The 19,248-nt window shown below is 37.1% G+C and overlaps 1 protein-coding gene across 1 annotated transcript in view; it reads left to right on the forward strand.

Moving 5' to 3' along the window:
• The window catches only part of gdi2 (GDP dissociation inhibitor 2), a 40,369-nt gene continuing 21,121 nt past the window's right edge, over window positions 1-19,248 (forward strand). Inside the window, exons 1-3 of the mRNA XM_039761346.1 lie at window positions 1-160; window positions 7,054-7,161; window positions 18,378-18,477. Coding sequence (XP_039617280.1) covers window positions 116-160; window positions 7,054-7,161; window positions 18,378-18,477 — 253 coding nt within the window. The 5' untranslated portion in view covers window positions 1-115. The remainder of the gene's footprint in view (window positions 161-7,053; window positions 7,162-18,377; window positions 18,478-19,248) is intronic.

Raw genomic sequence — 19,248 nt, forward strand, 5'->3', positions numbered from 1 at the left:
CTCTCCTCCTCGCGACCTACTTTGACGTCGAGTTGGCTCTTCTTCCACTTACAGCTCCGCTGATCTCCATTTTCTGTTCATAACCTGCAATTGAAGGGAGGGAAATACAGCAAAAATGAATGAGGAGTACGATGTAATCGTTTTGGGAACCGGACTTACGGTGAGGAATCTGGAAAGAAAATATATATGTATATATAAAACTGACCCGCGGTCGAATGAGAGTGCATAACATAGTTAGAAATACAATGATTTTGGTTTCTGCTGCAGCCGTTTTTTTGGTGGGCCCGATTAGAAAGACTGAAAGGAAGAAAAGGCCCAATAATTTTTGACTTGGTGTTCCTGGAAAATATATGTTGCTCGGTTTTAAAACTCATTCTGTTGGACCCAATGAGTATTGAAAGCGGTGCTCAGAAAGCAGGGAACTGTTTAGTGATTCTTTTCGCTCAGAAACAGGAAGGGTTGAGACGAATCTCCACAAATTCACACTTGTTGGGGGATAGAAAAAGGGAAATAATCATTGTGTGTGCGGTATCCCGATTTATCGTAGGGAGGCATGGAAGTTGTATTAGGCAGGTGCGACTACCGAGGACATCGGGAGAGTGACTTGGCCTTTTTAAACTTAGTTTCTTTCATAGTGAATGAAAGGCCCTTCAGTTTTCATGGGTGGAGGCGAATGTCGCCTTCAGCTCTTTAAGGCACAAAGTCCCACACACACTATGGGTGTGTAAGGCAGCGAAGATACGCAAAGTGTGATATGTGTTCTCTTCATTGGAGGGCAAGAAGTGAAAATCTAAAAGTTAGTACCCCGCAACATTTAGAGAATGAGACCTCAGCAAAAATAACTTTCTTTAAATGCATTTCAATCGCAACGCTATTGCGAGGATTCAAATTTGGTCTTCATTTGCGATGATTTACGCAGTAAAGTAAGTTTGGCAGCAGGGGTTTTTGTCCCATCAATCTTTACCGATCGTGTTAAGCGGGGTTATATTCAGTTTTGTATCAAACAAGTGAAAATTGCAGTTTGAGTGCTGCATCCCGAATGTCCTATTTTTTAAAGCAGTCTGTTTGTTTTGTTCCTGATTATTCTTCTATAGCGTTATTGTCAGTAGACCTAGTTACAGTTGGAACATTGGATTGCTGTTGTAAGTCTGTTTTCCTTTTGTAAGTAACATTGTTCGCATTAGGTGACTCCATATGGTGGGTTGATTTCACTTCCTAATCCAAAGCACTCCAATAGAAATTCAACATTTTGTTTATATAGTGCTCTTCCCAATGGCAAATAACGTCTTCTTTAGATTGCTTGAAACTACTAAACCGTTTTAAAATATTCCCAAGTATGCGTACATCTATGGAAAGACTTGCCTCCAGCTCCTCACCTGTGCTTTGAAAAATAAGCTGAATGCCCCGCCACACTTTTTGTTTCACTTATTTCTGTATTTTATTGCTATGGAGTTGGCAAAGGGAGGGATATACCGTTGTTGAGCTTGCTATTAAAAATAAATAAATAAATAAAAATGAGGGTTTTTGAAGTTGTCAGAACGTTGTATATTGAGTTTTAGCAAATCACAACTATAGTCCATATTCTTCCTTTTTTTTTTTTTTTTTAACCTTTTTCCGTAAGGTGTGGCATGAATTATTGCAAATGAATGTATCTTGCTTTAACCCTTAGGGAATTTAGTAGACAACTAATCTAGTGTTCTTTAGACATTACATATTTAAAAAAAAAAAAAAGTTAGAAACTATATATATGTGTTGTTTTCTTAAGTCACTAACATTGGTGGGAAGCACACACAAGGCAGGAATCAAGCCTGAATAAAACAGCAGTCCATCACATGACAGAAGCGAAACTGTGTGCCCATTAAACTAGCAAGCACATCTATGGGATGGCCAGAAAAACCATAGAGACACTGGAAAATTCTGTACCCATAGTGGCCCAGCCAAGAATTGAGCATGGTCTCTGGGGAATGCTGCCTCACTGTCCCGTCCTGCTTGGCCATTGGTTTCACAAATATAAAAGCTGAAAAGGTTTTTTTGAGAAACTGCACAGTTCAATTATATTAACTAAGAAGGGGAGTGTATTATTGTATCCAGAAGGGCTCCACTCTGATCTTTGACTTGCTCTACAAAGTCACAGGGTTAGATTCGAATACACCCTTTGCTGCTTCAGAATTCTGTATTTTAATGCACCTGTCATTTAAAAATCAGTTAGGTGATAACTGGGCAGACTTGAAGATTAGATATCTGTGTTATATGCTTGTAAGTGCTTTTCATTGTTTATTCTTGTTGTTTTATTCTTTTGTTGCCATGTGCAGGGCCTCCCCACCTTTCTGTGGTCCCAGTCCAGCCTCCCCTGCTAAAATAAAACAAAAAATTGCAGTAGACGTTTTTCAAATGCGTATCAAGAAATCTGAAACTGCATAGGAAGTAAATGAAATGGTGTTCTCTTTGGGAACAGCCTGGAGATGTGCAGAAGGTACTTTTACTTCTCCACACAGAGCGAACATGTGCAATGTCGAACATCAACATTTTGGCAGCAGAATGTTAGTTTTTTAATTTGACAGATACAAAGGGAAACACTTGTCCTGGCATTGCTGTCTTGTTGTCTTAATGGCAATTGATTACACTTTGGCTGGAAAAGTTGGGTTTCAGAGTAAGGTTAAGTAGTTTTAATTTAGAACATTTTTTAGTATATTGCTTTTTAGTCAGGTTGTGGCAGATTTGTTGCAAATCACAGAAGGTTTAGATTATTGTATTCAGACCTTTGAAGATAAGGTTAAACTATACTTGTGCATTTGAAAATCCTACAGCTGTAATGTCGTACTTGGTTCATCTGTCATGGTGCCAGCATCAAATGACTTGGGAATGTCTGGTTGATAATTAGCACCGATTTAAAGTTGTAACGATTTAAAACCTAATCCTGTATGCAGTGCCGTTTTTTATTTCTGATGACCGTTGTGTTTTTAACGCATCACTTGTCTTCTGCCTTTGTGGTTACAAACTAGAAAACCAGCTTACACTGTGATGCTGGGAGTTGGTGTTCCTTTAAAATGGTTAGTGGCTGTGTTTGCAGCGCACTCTGGTATTGTATCGATTCTATTCTATTGGTTTTTATTGTTCTCCCTTTACTTTCTGTCATTTATCTTTTTCAGCTTCGGTCATGGGTCTTGAGCTGTTACTGTCATCCTATTCGCCATTCGGTCCACAGCTGGGCTGTTGTGTATTTTAAGAGACTGTGGTGTCACTGTTATGGTGTGTTGTTGTTTAGATCTCTAATGTTCACTTTGTGTCTTCCTGTGTTTTATGAACTGTCGCCATTACTAACTCTGCTTGAACCCCATATTCAGCCTAGGCTTTCGATGGTCTCCTTTCCCAGCTGCTGGCTTGTTGCATTTAAATTGGCACTGGAGGTCTGTAGTACTGTGTGTTATGTCTTTTTCTTGAGCCGTTGACTCTTCCGTTCCCTTTGCTGGCTGAATATAAAAGATTTCCCTTGTCTTAATGCTTTTTGTAAAGTGGCTCCCTTTGACCCACTCCTCTTCCAGGCCAGCTCTGGTTTAAGGGTACTTCACTGACTCCCAGTTCCAAATACTACTGTTTCTGCATTCAGCATCACGTACCCAATATTCAAGATCTCGTGTAAAGCTTTTACAGCTTAAACAAGCCTATCATTCAGCGTTTCACTGCCTTATTTCTCACTGACCAAAAATAAATCCAACACATCGCTTGCCTCTATATGTACTTGCACTGTAATTCCTCATTAGTGTGTAACTGCAGTACAGTTAGGCAGTGTTACTGCATGACTGCTGTGCGTTTGAGTTGTCATAGTGTCTACTCCTTGTTATTCCATACCTGATTTAAAATTGTAAGTAATGCCTGATTACAATGTAGTTACACTCAGAATTGTATTACGCAGTACACCTTAATAAGAGACACAAGTAAAGTGTTGCCAAATAAAGCACTTAACTGTGTAAGGGTGAAATCAAATCGTCCTCTACTCTCCTGTTGTAGCCACTTGCAACTTTCTGTTTTGTTTGGTTTGTCTTTTTAAAGCGCAGTACCTCTTTTCGTTTTAGCATTTAGTTTAATATAGTTCCTGTTTTGACTAGTAGTTGTTGATTGAAAAGTATTGTTTTAAAGGTGGTTTGTTTCTGCAGACAACATAAAAGCAGTTTCAGGGTACAGGGTAAGAGAAAAGCTGGAATTTGTTTTGACTTTGCTTGTGTGTTTTTAACTGGAAGCATTAAAAAATCTGTTCTGTGTTCACTTTTCTGAATTCTTGGCATTCTCTTACTTTAATATGGCCCTGAGTCAGCTTAGCCGTGTGATAGCCATCAAATGAAGCAGTGAATGTAGGATGGCTTACATTTAGCCGTTTGGCCACCCAGAGTTAGCGCTTAAAAGACTGTTTATGTCTGCATTTTGTAGAGATCTATTATCAGAACTATTCAAGTAAATTTGAATGAGATATTTATGTGTGTACTGTAATTGTGGGAATAATTCAGATTTCTGTCATTGAAAGACTAGTTCCCAACACCTACCATTCTGGGTTGTTAGATGGCTGCTCTTTTTTGCCAGCACTTTTCCCAAAGGTCTCTGCTGCACGTTTTTAGCCGGCAGTGTGGTTTAGCACCTGAGGTATTGGACTTCAAACTGAGCGGTCTTGTTGTGTGACTCCGAGAAAGTTGCTTAACTTGCCTGTGTTCCAGTAAGTCATCTTGGATAAAGACATCTGCGAAATATGATGATACTATTGAAGTTCTACCATCAGTAACTGTTTGGCTATTTTGAAGCAAAACTACAACCCCAATTCTAAATAGGTTTGGATGCTGTGTAAAATGTAAATAAAAGCAGAATGCAATGATTTGCAAATCTCATAAACCATTTTTTTTCATAATAGTGCATAGAAAACATTTACACCGAGAAAATGTACCACTTTAAGAAAGTAATAAGGTCAGCTTGAATTTGACGGCAACAACACTTCTCAGAAAAGTTCGGACAGTGCCAATCTAACCACTGTGTAGCATCCCCTCTTCTTTAACATCAGTCCATAAATGTCTGAGAATTGAGGTGACCAATAGCTGGATTTTTGGGATGTGAATGTTGTCCCGTTCTTGTCTGATTTAGGATTCTAGCTGCCCAACAGCCCTGGGTTGTTTTTGTTGTATTTTTTGTTGCATGATGCGCCAAATGTTTTTAATTGGTGAAAAGTCTGGACTGCAGGCAGGCCAGTTCAGCACCCAGACTCTTCTGCTATGAAGCCATGCTGTTCTAATAGATGCAGTATGCGGAATAGCATTGTCTTGCTGAAATATGCAAGGCCTTTGCTGTAAAAGACATCACCTGGATGGGAGTATATGTTGCTCTAAAACCTGTATATGCCTTTCAGCATTGATGGCACCTTTCCAGATGTGCATGCTGCCAGTTCCTTAGGCACTAATGCATCTCCATGCCATCAGAGCTGCAGGGTTTTAAACTAAAAGCTGACAAGTCTTCTTTCATCTGGAGGGCATGGTGTCCATGTTTTACAAAAAGAATTTGAAAATTACATTTGTCAAACCACAGAACAGTTTTCCACTTTGCCTCAGTCCATTTTAAATGAGCCTTGGCTCAGAGAAGACGGTGGCATTCTTGCATCATGTTTACTTTGGTTTCTTTTTTGCATGATAGAGCTTTAACCTGCATTTGTGGATGGCACGGCAAATTGTGTTCATAGACATTGATTTCTGGAAGTGTTCCTGAGCCCATGCAGTGATTGCCATGACAGACTCCTGCCTGGTTTTTAATGCAGTGCCACCTGAGGGCCCGAAGATCATGGGCATCTGATATTGATTTTCAGCCTTGTACCTTGCGCACAGAGATTTCTCCAGATTCTTGTAATCTTTTGGTGATACTGTCTACCGTACCTAATGAAATATTCAAAGACTTTATAATATTACATTGAAGAACATTATTCTGAAATTGCTCCACATTTAGTAGATGTAGCTTTTTGTAGGTTGGTGAACCTCTGTCCATCTTCTGAGAGAATCTGCCTCTCTAAGATGCTCTTTTTATACCCAATCACGTTACTGACTTGTTGCCAATTAACCTAATATGGCTGTTTCTTTTTAGTAGCACTTAACATTTTCAGCCTTTTGTTGCCTCTGTCCCTACTTTTTTGAGACATGTTGCTCCCATCAAATTCAAAATGAGCTAATATTTATTTATGAAATAGTAAAATGTCTCACTTTCAATATTTGATATGTTTTCTATGTTCTATTGTGAATAAAATACAGTATAGGTTTATGAGATTTGCAAATTGTTGCATTCTGGTTTTATTTACAATTTACACAGATTCGCAACTTTCTTGGGACTGGGGTTGTACATGACCTAAAAAAATCCTTTTATTTAGAAATATAGAATTTAAGTATTACTGTGCTGAGATGTGGGTGGAGTCATCTTGGTAGCACTTACATTGCTCTTTCACATCAGTGGCTCAGGTTAGCCCAAACTGTTTTGAATGTTATAAAGACTAATCTTCTTTCAGTCCTGTTAGGTTTTTACACAGTACACAACTTGGATTAGTGAAAGTGGCCCATTTTTCTGTTTATCATTGATAAGGCACCCCTTGCTAGTCAAGTTAGCAGGGATTAAACCTGAGTGTGTTGCCAAAAAATCACTAGGCATTCTCACCAGCTCACACACACAAGTCACTTCTTCACCAAGCTTGCATGCACTTGCGATGTTGTAGGAAAACTGGACTACTCTGCAAATTTCTCCTTCAAAAACAAGTAAAATATATAACCTCCTCACAGACCGTGCTTGGACCAGATTCAAACACCCAAGTCCTAAATCAGCAAGGCAGCAGCACTAACCACACTGCCACTTTGCCACCGCATGCTTAATGAAAGGAGATTAAACACAAGAGTATTTTCAATTAAATTTCACAGTGGGAAACAAAAATTAACATTTTAAATTTGTGCACTAATTTGTTGAAATCACAGCTCAGAATTCATGATAATGTTCTACTAAAATTTTGTGCTCTCTTATTCATACATGTATAATTTGTTTTTTCAGGAATGCATTCTCTCAGGTATAATGTCAGTGAATGGGAAGAAAGTCCTTCACATGGATCGCAACTCTTACTATGGAGGTGAAAGTGCATCTATTACTCCACTGGACGATGTAAGTAATTTTGCTTTTCATAAAAGTGGTGAGTCTTGTTAATAGTTGTCTTTAATTATATAAATGTCAGTAAAACTGAGCCTAACAAACATAAGGATCGGGTAATTCAATGTAATTGTAACAGCTTATTTTGAATTAGTTCTGTTACTTGTCTTTTCCATTTATAGTGGAATTAAAATTTTACAGAATAACATCTTCTATTCTCTATGCCATTGATTGAGCTTCCATTTTGTGCATTGGGAAGTTTGATTTTTAAATACTTACTTTAGGCAAAAAAACTATGTTTGCGAGACCCCACAAAAGCACTCACTATATTTTAAGCCTTGCCTGACTGTTTTACGTTAGGATTTTGGTGCTTATTTCAAATTCACTTTATCAATGGTTTTAACTTAAAAGTAGGCTTAATTTAGAAACTAAGATTACATATACAATAATTGTCTATTTTTAACTAAAAAGACAGACACGACAAAACCCAGGACACTGATTCAACTGTAAAATGTTATGATGGACTTTATGGGTTTACTAGCAAAATACCCGCACTTCGCAGCAGAGTACTGTGTTAAAGAAGTTATGAAAAAGAAAAGAAAACATTTTAAAAATAACGTAACATGATTGTCAATGTAATTATTTTGTGACTAGTTATGAGTGTTGCTGTCATCAAGGATTTGATTATCATTGTTTCTTCCAATCAGGTTCGTATTTGGAGGACGTGTTGTGTTCAAGTTACATTCTGTGTGTGTCAACCGTTGTAAAGATAACAGCTTTCATTATATATATATATATATATATATATATATATATATATATACACACACACACATATATCGAAGCTTCTCAGCTGTACTTGCACTATCCCGTGCGATCTCGTGATGCCCACGGATTTATTTAATGTTAGCTCAGATAACCGAACTTCGCAGCGGAGTAGTGTGTCTGAGACATCACACACTGCATGCACGGGTTTACCTTTCCCAGTCCTGCAAAGTCAGTTGACGTGAGCCGCTCAGAGCACATGTGCTATCCCGTGCGATTTCGCGATGTCCGCTGCTTTTTTTTAAATGTTAGCTAAGACCCAACAATTAAAAGTTTCTCTCATAGTTTCGCTGAGTTTGTTCCAAACACCACCCTGACCATCTCATCTTCGTCTGAATATTTAGCGGCAGAGTGTTTCCATTGGATTGCCGCTGATGTACGGCCTTATATGGGCAGGCACTCAATTATGTGGGAGGCGTGACGATGAGGGACGCAACTCTGCCTCACACGGCAACTGAGCTGCAGGCTATGGTCGGCATATATGTACATAAGTAGGTTCCAGTTATGACCGTTACATGTAGAATTTCAAAATGAAACCTGCCCAACTTTTGTAAGTAAGCTGTAAGGAATGAGCCTGCCAAATTTCAGCCTTCTACCTACACGGGAAGTTGGAGAATTAGTGATGAGTCAGTGAGTGAGTGAGTGAGGGCTTTGCCTTTTATTAGTATAGATTAGGCAGAGAGTTTCATCTTCAAATATTTTTACAAGCTGTTGATCAAGTCATGATTTAAAATGGGTTTCTTTGAGCATTTCTCTTGGGATTTCACATTGCACTTATGCAGACTGTGAACTGTAACCTTTCTTAGCTTCAGTACATGGCTCTGAGTGAGAATGGGAACTGCATATCATAATTTTAAGAACCGAGGGCTTTTCCTCCACACTAACATTTTACCATGAAAGAACAGCCTGTGTTGGCTCTGTACCTAACACACTTGGCAATTAATCTCTGCATAGGTGAAACAGCCAAGATAGCACAACTTTTAGTTTAGTGTTCCCTTGCTTTGGACTCAATGTGTTACCTCTAAACCAAGTACCACTAAAGACATTTAATAGAAGTGGAGGAATGTGCTTGTTAGCCTAATGTGCTTGTGGCTGTTCATCCTTGGCACAACACAAATCTGATGGAAGTTCTGGCTTTTCAGTTGTTTGAGTAGCCTAAGTTAGTTTGTTGTTTTGTCTGCTGGGTACTGATTTGTGCATTATAGCACTACAGATTTTAAGAATTGAAATCTCCCATCTGCACTGCTCTCAGTGGTGATAATGGTCTTTCATATAGTAAGTTTTGGTGTTAAGGTTCCATACTAGCAGCGAGACTTTTTGGTTTCTTTTCTGATTGAGTAAATATGTACAAGTGCTCAATGGAATTTTTTTTTTCCCCTCCTCATACCCTTAACTGGCATGGAAAACAAACACCCAAACACTTTCTCAAACTGTTGACAAAAACACTTGAGTGGTAGAGGAAAACATGAGTCGTATTTTGATACTGGTGTAATTTTAGCCTTTGAAGGCACAGAAGTCTATTGTTCACTTGAATGGAGAATAAACAAAGTCATGCCTGTTGTTGATGCTAGATTCTACAGACACTATCAGTGTTCTCTAAAAGCATGAAATACCTACCTTGTCAGGATAGCATCGGTGGAAGATGTTGAGAAGCGATTGCCAAGACTTGAGTTACAGTGCTGGGTTGTTGCATAAGTTTGTCTAATTCATCATTTTAAAAATGAATCCAATTGGAAATATCCAAAATTTGCTTGCTCCTTTCCTTCCATTTAGATAAGCAGTCTTATCACGAAGTCTATTATCTTCCCCTTGCTTGCCTACTTATGTCTGAAAGTTCCTTTCAAAGACAATATTTGAACATGTATTTGGACTAGTTCAACTTTTTTTCTCTGCTCATTTTGTTTTAATCTTTGTGACAAATGTTACATGATTTCAAGTGAAAATACTTATTTCTATCACAAATGAAGAATGTATAATTATGTATGCTAAATTTTTGTATCTATGCATTTATTCTCAGAGCTGTTCATTTGTTTTGGAGTGCTGAAGCTCATTCTGGCAGCATCAGTCTCAAAGTAGAACACAGCCCTGTGCTGCCAGGCCATCACAGAGCACATTCAAGCACATACCTCAACTTAGTCATATGGGGATCATTTTGTATTGTATATTTTTGGGTTACTAGAGTACATTAAGTAAGTTCTATGTAGAGCTGGGGAGATCATGGAAACTTCACACAGATGGTGACTGAACCAGGATTCCCCCCTGCTGTAAATGAGAACTGTTAAAGTACCCTTAATATGTTTGTTATATATGTTTAATATAACATCCTAAAGCTATCCGAAGAAACACTTCACCCTAAAATTTATTGTTGTGTCTTACCCACTCTACATCATTTGTACTGATGGCTGAGACAACAACAGATCTCAAAATTCCAGGTATGATAGGAAAATAAATTGAACAACAGTGAAACATATTGAAATACTCATCAAAAAGTACCCAATAAATTGGATTGCATAATCCATATGTATGCCCACAATGTCCCAAGCTCACGTTTTTTGATAAAATATAATTAAAATATCTATTATCAACTCTTGTGTATCACATTTTTAATTGAAGGGACAACCACACCCTGATCTGTCATTATGTTCATAGTGTCATAAATGCAGTACTTTGTGGTTATTATTCAATGGCAGCTTGTGAAACCACATCAGTGAGTTGACCTTGTGTTTGTTGAGGCATCCCAGATATACACACATGCTCTGCATATTTTACACCTGAGAATATTTTCACTTGCCTTTCTTTAACTGTTTACCTCTCTCAGACTACACACTGCAATGCTGGTTTTACTTAAAGTGCTATGATAGCCAATGAATGAATTATTACAGGGCAGAACTACTGACCAGTTTCAGTTCAATTGAATTTAGTTCAGTTTAGTATAGTCTTGTATTGCACTATTCACTATAACAAGTTCACAGATCAAACACAGATAAAATGCAATTACAAACTTATTAATTGCATAATGCATGCACGTAAAGATCTTAATTTGTTTAAACACACAGTAAAACAACACATTCCAAACTAATTAAAATAAAGTAAACCTAATAAGGTATGTTCATTAACAAATTTGTATATTATTTAGCCTCATTTGAGATTAAAATTCTTACGGTCGACACTGAAAATAATGCAGAGTGAATAATACATACACAAATGGTCACTTTTGAGTGGAGTATTACTTCCATCCAGTTCAGGGCCAGCGCTGCTTATAGCGGTATCGGGCCCATGATGGGGTATAGCATGTTAAATCCCAAAGATATTAATTGTTGCTTATTTATTATCAATTGCTAAAGGAACAGGTCATACATAACACAACTTGTTGAAGTTTTAAAATAAGTGTGTATCATCTACTAGTTAGACAAAAGCTCACTCTTAAGATGGGCATCTAAACACAGTGATAGCTCACAGAATATGCTTATCAGAGTTGTTAAAGCGTCAATGGCTGGGTTTGACCAGCATTTTGAGACAAAGTCAAAGGTTTGGTTCAGATCAACTTTAATTGTCTTGTCTCAGAAAAAGCAAATTAAATGTTTTCTCATCTGATTTTTAACTTCTTAATAAGTCATATTTACATGAAGGTGTTGCTAGCTATTACGGTTTGTTATAGGTACAGGCTATAGAATTTGTTTTGCTCAGTAACCTGTAAATCACTTCCAATGTTTAGCCCACCCTGGAGTATAAATTAGGGCAAAGTGGAGGATGCCTTCATACAGCAGGCTTTGTATGTTTATCCCATCTCTATTATCAGAAAGGGCCTTGAGTGCCTAAAGTCCAAGGTAACAAATTACTGCCCCATCCTTATTACAAGAATTTATCTTGTCCAAAAATATTGAGTAAATTATATCATTTTTGTCTACAGCAGTCAAGGAACATGGATATATTATCCTTTATTTATATTAAGAGGTCTCGTGTTGAGATTAATTTTGAAAGTTAATTTGAAGACAGCATTGAAACAAAACAAACTTCTTTGTTTGGGGCTTTAAATTGAATTGTGCCAGAATACTAGTGAAGGCTGGCAAGGCAGATGTAGCATGCATTGAACATCCAGATTCTTACAGCACTTGTGAAAATGACTAGATTCTATTAATGTGCTTTGGTTTTTTGTTCATTGGTTGCAGACTTGGCTGTCAGAAGCAGACACGTTGCTTGAAAATTGATATGATATGTCACTGTGTTGTAATGCAATTGATACTATAAGTAAAGGCAGATCATTTTTATTTTCACTTGCTCACCAGTGCTTCTTGTTTCTTCCCTACACACATTGTGCAATTTTTCAGCTATTGTGTTATAGCTCAAAATACGGGTAATAAATTACACAGAATGAGAATAGAGGCCTTTTCAAAGAAGCTAACACCCCTTGAGCAACTGTTGCATTTTGTTTGTTTCTTAAATGCCATAGAACGACTGCTTCTCTGTACTTTGTAAATTTTAATTTTTGTCTCCTTGAACAGTTGCAAATACTCATCCAAATGCACTTTTCTTTTATCATAGATAACTGTTGCTTATATTAAGAGAGCCAAAGAACCCTTAGAACCTGAGCATCTACTAAGCTTGTAAAATCAACTTGTCATTCGGTGATGTGGATGAATGTTAAAGCTGTTTATTAATTAACTGTGAGAAGTTAACACAAAAAATAGGTGTTTACTAACATTTAGATAGATTGGTCCACACTTGTATCTACTACAAGACAATCACGTGAACACTTCCACACTATTGGATAAGCAAAATGAATTTTTACATTAATAATTTTAAGAATAACACATTTCTGAATTGATCATTCAGTTAGGATTTCAGTTATTTTTAAAGTGATAACTGCATTCTTCAGGCACTTTAATGCAAATATACAGTATCAGGAAGAGGAGTATAGGAACCTAATCAAGGACTTTGTTAAATGATGCGACTCAAACTACCTACAACTAAACACCAGCAAAACCAAGGAGCTGGTGGTGGATTTTAAGAGACCCAGGCCCCTAATGGACCCTGTGATCATCAGAGGTGACTGTGTGCAGAAAGTGCAGACCTATAAATACCTGGGAGTTCAGCTGGATGATAAATTGGACTGGACTGCCAGTACTGATGCTCTGTGCAAGAGAGGACACAATCCATGTATGCATATCTAGCTTAAATTAGTCAAGCAGACACCACCATAAAAACACAAAGCCTTGTGCTGCCTGCAGTGATATTAATGAGGGGGTGGCATGTAAATAGTGATAGGACTTGGGAGAACAAGCCAACATTACACAAAACTTTCAGAGCTGAAATGCTTTTTACACATGCAGTTTGAGCAGTTGCAAGAATTTTTTGATGTGAGGGAAAATGCATCGGCAAGCAGATATTTGACTGCTTAGTTTCATGTATTTACTATTTTAATGATGGTGTTTGTATCACAAAGAAAACGTTTTCAGTTTTCAATAAGGACATTAAACATGCTGAACCTTTGAATTTAATGAGCCTAGTATTTGTATGGAATACAAATAATTATTTTAAACATAAACATATAAAACAAACAACTCTATTTAATAAAAAGTAAACATCCAACATTCAAATTAAGTCAAAGGAAACGGAACCATTTGAATAAAACTAAAAAGTACCTGTCTGAAAAAATACAAATAAGCTTTGGCAATTATAGATGTGCCCACCTCAAGAAGGGGGGGAAAAAAACACTGCATTTATATTGTCAGTCATTCTCATTCATTTATCAGAAAGGTGTCACGGTCCAGACGGTGCTGTCACTTGGTCTGGGTCCAGGCCGCGGTCCGCCATTTAGTGATGGCTGATATAGTACATGAAGCTCATTGGATTTGCTAATAGTTAATTAAGTTCTCCCAATATCTCATCCAGAAATTTATTAGAGGGTGTCAATGTTTCTGCTTCGCCTACATAGCTCAGTAGTTTGTTCCAGATTCCCACAACTCTTTGTATAAAGAAGTGTTTCCTAATATCTTCAGTCCTAAATGCTCTTCCCCTTAATTTCCACTGGTGTCTCGCCTTTAACTGAAAGAATCCTACTGAATCTCCTTTGTCAGTGTCTTGAAGAATTTTGAAGAGATGGATTAGGTCCCCACGCAGTCTCCTCTGCTCGTGACTGAACAAGTTTCATTCTTCGAGTCTGTCAAAGTACAATATGTCCTTAAGTCCTGTGATGTACCTGGTAGCTCTCTACACAGCTTCAATTGCTGCTATGTATTTTTTGAAGCTCTGTGACCAGAACTGCACAAAAAAATACTCAAGATATGTTCTCAATAATTCATTAAGCAGAGCTGTAACGGACCTAATAATTGTTTTTGTAGCTTTGGAGGAAAGGAGCTCCCAATTTCAAAATCTGTTCAATCACCAGTTAAAAAAAAAAAAAATGTAACTATTCATCATTGCTCAAGATCCTAATGATTGGTTTACTTGCATGGGGGAGGGGCTAGAGAAAAAAAAAACCCAGTGATGCTCTATTCAGTTTGCCTGGCAACTTTCTGGATATATATATATATATATATATATATATATATATATATATATATATATATATATATATATATATATATATATATATATATATATATATATATATATATCTAAATCTAAATATATATATATATATATATATATATATATATATATATATATATATATATATATATATTGCAAGGATTTCTGTTTCATCTCTGAAATTGCTGATATTATGCTGCAATTTTTACAGTTTGGAAAAATATTAACAAAGTGAATGGGTGGAGGCAGCATGGGGAAATGTAAGTGTAAATGAGGGCATATAAGTGACTGCAAGTGGCTGTTTCTGCTGGCCCTTTGACAGTCATATGTGGTAGGACTTTGAGGGCTGTATTTGTTGTTGGTGGACATACTGAACATATTCCCAAAGGAGAGACCCTCCCTGCATACACCATTGCAATGGGAGTTACGTTTTGTTTGCATACTTTGAAGGGCCTTGCATCAAGAAAAAAGTTAAGAGCCTAGTTAAAGAATGACCAGAAAAAGTATTAAGTACATTCAGATGATAGATTTTTGTTGTCTTGGAATCTAACATTTCCATAATTGCACTGGAATATTGAAGAATATTATCTAAACTAACTCAGTATTTCTTTGTCAGTATTTTCCAAGCAGAACAATTAAAGTGGGGAATTGTTTGGACCTGGCAGCTAGCATTGTGATTATTTTACAGGCAGTTGCACTAGTACATCATAACAGGATCAGTCACTGAATCGAGTTAAACTATACCAGCCTCTCTAGGCTGAATTGTAGATTCAGTGTCTGAAAGCTTACACTAAGTTCTGTTGGCTGGGAAAACCACGGTTATCCACCACAAATTCTTATGCAGAATAAAGTAACTTTTTTTTTTTTGATTAATTTTTATTCATTATTTAAGACTTGTATTATTCCTTTAACTGTTAGTGTTTCTGTAGACTGCATCCAGGAGACACTTGGTCTTTCATAAAGCGCTGTTAGAGCTGTGTGTCTTACCAGCTGTCTGCCAAGTGGAGCTGAACAGAGAATTTAAGTCAGATAGTTTTACAGTTGTGTGGCCTGCCTAGAAAGTGTAAGATCATGGGATTGCGTCTTAACAGGGGACAAGGCCTGTCAAGGATATGGCACAAGAGTGTGTGGGTGTATGTAAACGTGTATAAGGCTGAATTAATTGGGTCATGTGCACCCTACAGGACTGAAGGGATGTTAGGTAACTTACACTGTGTGCACAATTATTAGGCAAGTGAGTATTTTGACCATATCATTTTTAATGCGTATATTCCAACTCCAAGCTGTATTAACTTGAATGCTTATTGGATTTAAGCACGTCAGGTGATGTGTATTTGTGTAATGAGGGAGGGTGTGGCCTAAGGAGATCCACACCCTATATCAAGGTGTGCAGAATTATTAGGCAGCTAGTTTTCCTCGGGCAAAATGGGCCAAAAAAGAGATTTAACTGACTCTGAAAAGTCAAAAATTGTAAAAAGTCTTTCAGAGGGATGCAGCACTTTTGGAATTGCTAAGATATTGGTGTGTGATCACAGAACCATCAAACATTTTGTTGCAAATAGTCAACAGGGTCGCAAGAAACGTGTTGAGAACAAAAGACGCAAATTAGCTGCCAAAGATTTGAGAAGAATCAAACGTGAAGCTACCAGGAACCCATTATCCTCCAGTACTTTCATATTCCAGAGCTGCAACCTACCTGGAGTGCCCAGAAGTACAAGGTGTTCAGTGCTCAAAGACATGGCCAAGGTAAGGAGGGCTGAAACCCAACCACCACTGAACAAGAAACATAAGTTGAAACGTCAAAACTGGGCCAAGAAATATCTGAAGACAGATTTTTTTCAAAGGTTTTATGGACTGATGAGATGAGAGTGACTCTTGATGGACCAGATGGATGGACCTGTGGATCAGTAATGGGCACAGAGCTCCACTCCAACGTGGAGGTGGGGTACTGGTATGAGCTGGTATTTTTAAAGATGAGCTAGTTGGACCTTTTTGCATTGAAGATGAACTCAAAATCAACTCCCAAACTGCCAGTTTTTCGAAGACACTTTCTTCAAACAGTGATACAGGACAAAGACCATGATTTTTATGCAGGCCAATGCTCCATCACTTGCATCGAAGTTCTCCACTGCGTGGCCAGCCAGTAAAGGCCTTAAAGATGAAGGAATAATGACATGGCCCCCCTTCCTCATCTGACCTAAACCCTATCGAGAACTTGTGGGCACTTCTTAAACGCTAGATTTACGGGGGAGAAAAACAATACACCTCTCTGAAGAGTGTCTGGGAGGCTGTAGTCACTGCTCCACAAAAAGCTGATCGTCAACAGATCAAGAAACTGACAGACTCCATGAATGGAAAGGCTTATGACTGTTATTGGAAAGAAGGGTGGCTATATTGGTCATTCATTGATTGATTTATTTTTTTTGAAATGTCAGAGATGTTTATTTGTAAATTTTGAGGTGTTTGTTTATTATTCTCACTATAACAGATGAAAATAAACAAGTGAGATGGGAAAATTTTCATTTTTCCTTTAGTTGCATAATAAATCTGCACACTAATAGTTGCCTAATAATTGTGCGCACATATGTATTCCCCTGATGATGTTCACACTCACATTTCCGTTGTGAAACATTCAGGTTTCAGGTTTATTAACATTTTGGATTGACTGATAGCACTGTGTTTGTTCCATATTAAAATTAATCCTCAAAAATACAACTTGCCTAATAATTGTGCACACAGTGTATGATTTTCTTGTTACTGTATTAGGTTTGAGTTAAACTGAAGTTTATGTTCAGTCCACCTTGTGTCAAGTATAACTCTGGGTTATCCATAACCACCTTGCTCACCATCTCGCCACTTAACAGAGTTGGATTTATTTTAAATTGCTGAGGTACATTGGGAAGTTACAGATACTAATTCTATGAGCTCTCAGTGCTATCAGTCTGCCTGTCTACTGTATATACTGCTTTATTACATCTAAGAAACCTTATATGGAGAGCTGTTCACCTCTTTATGAGTGTTGGCTCAGTTTTGAGGGTAAAAACCTGCTTTTTCTGTTCTGGTTCCTAAAATTGTAACTGTATTACCTCTTGAGTGGACTATAGTAACTTATTTAGCTACAGAGTATTTAGTTTTTTTGTTCAATTTTGTATTCAGTTTTGTTGTTCTTGCCTTCTATGTGTGCTTGTCAGAAGTCCTTTCTTTTGTTACAAATGTAATTTTATTATCATGAGAGGATTACTTTTTATTGTAGTAAACTATTGTATTACAAAGTATATTTTCTGGTGCAATCTATTAGTTTGTGCTGTCTCAAACAAGACTGTCTGTAACAGGAAGCATGCTTAACAAATGTTGGTGGACCGGTTTGCTTTATTTTTGTCTCTAGATCTTTATTTTTATTGAAATAAAGGATTATTAATTAGGAGAAGTAATATGAATTTTATTAGTTACATCAAAAACTACTTTATTTGGGTGGATGAGGAAATGTATCAACCCTACAAATGAACAGTGCAAGGATTATTATCTCCATTTCTGGTATATGCACTGTTAATTGCAACAATTAAGGTCGGTTTGCTTTATTCAGCAGTTTAAATGTTGCCTTGATTGGCTCATAAACTTTATTGCATTTGTAAAACTTCAAGTATCACACGAGAACACTGAATTATTTAAATAATATTCACAAAGTAAAAAGTGTTAATTCATTGTGTTTTACCCCTACTAACATAATAAGATTATTGTAGACATCCTTAAATTTTAGTGGTGTGAAACTGACACACCTACTGTTTTTATGTTGCTTATCTTAAAATACTGCTAAAAAGAGAGAACTGAAACTCAGTCTTACTGGTAATTTCATCTTTTTTTTTTTTTTTTAATAGCTCTACAAAAGATTTTCTATCCCCGGGAGTCCCCCAGAATGTATGGGAAAAGGAAGAGACTGGAATGTGGACCTTGTTCCAAAGTTCCTTATGGCTAATGGTAATGACTACTGACTGATTTTAAAAGCACAAAGTAATTGTTGGACATTTTGAATTGTTCAGTTTCACAATGGAAAAATATTTTAAAATAATTTATCTACCATGCACAGTGTATTTTTCTATCTATATTAAATAAACAAGAAAACATTACTGAAAGGCCAAAGACAATGCAGCAGTAATTGTTTATTATTTTTAATAAAACATGCAAGTTAAATTATTCTTTCAAAGTATCACTAATATTTGATGTCCTTGACTGTAAAACTAAGACAGACAAAGTTACCTGTGATTCAGGTTGTATTCAGTAGTCAAGCTTTGTTATCGAAACCTTGCTTGTTCTATTTGGGTTGTTTTTTTCATAATTACAGATATTTTTTTATTAAAATTGATGAAATTTTCACCAAAGCATCATGGGTTCAAATTTCATGCCCGGACATTGGGCAGGTGAAGTTTGCACATTTTCCCTGTACATAATTGGTGATTCCATATTGACTTTTGTATGGGTAGCCCCTCTGATAGACTGGCCAGTTTCCTGCCTTGTGTCCAATGGTACCTGGATAGTCTCCTGCACCTCTTCAAATGTGAAGTGGATTAAAAGATTTTTAATGTGAACTGAGTCCCGCTTCACAATGCAGAACTGTAATATACATACCAATATTGTCAATGGTTCTTGCTGTATACATAACAATATTGCCATTGGAAAATGACAGAGGAAGGTTAGGTGACTGGCCTAGTCACAAAGTGAACTGCATGGACAACCGTATATTTTACAGTC

The sequence above is a fragment of the Polypterus senegalus genome, chromosome 8 (genome assembly GCF_016835505.1).
Source record: "Polypterus senegalus isolate Bchr_013 chromosome 8, ASM1683550v1, whole genome shotgun sequence".
NCBI classification, from domain to species: Eukaryota; Metazoa; Chordata; class Cladistia; order Polypteriformes; family Polypteridae; genus Polypterus; species Polypterus senegalus.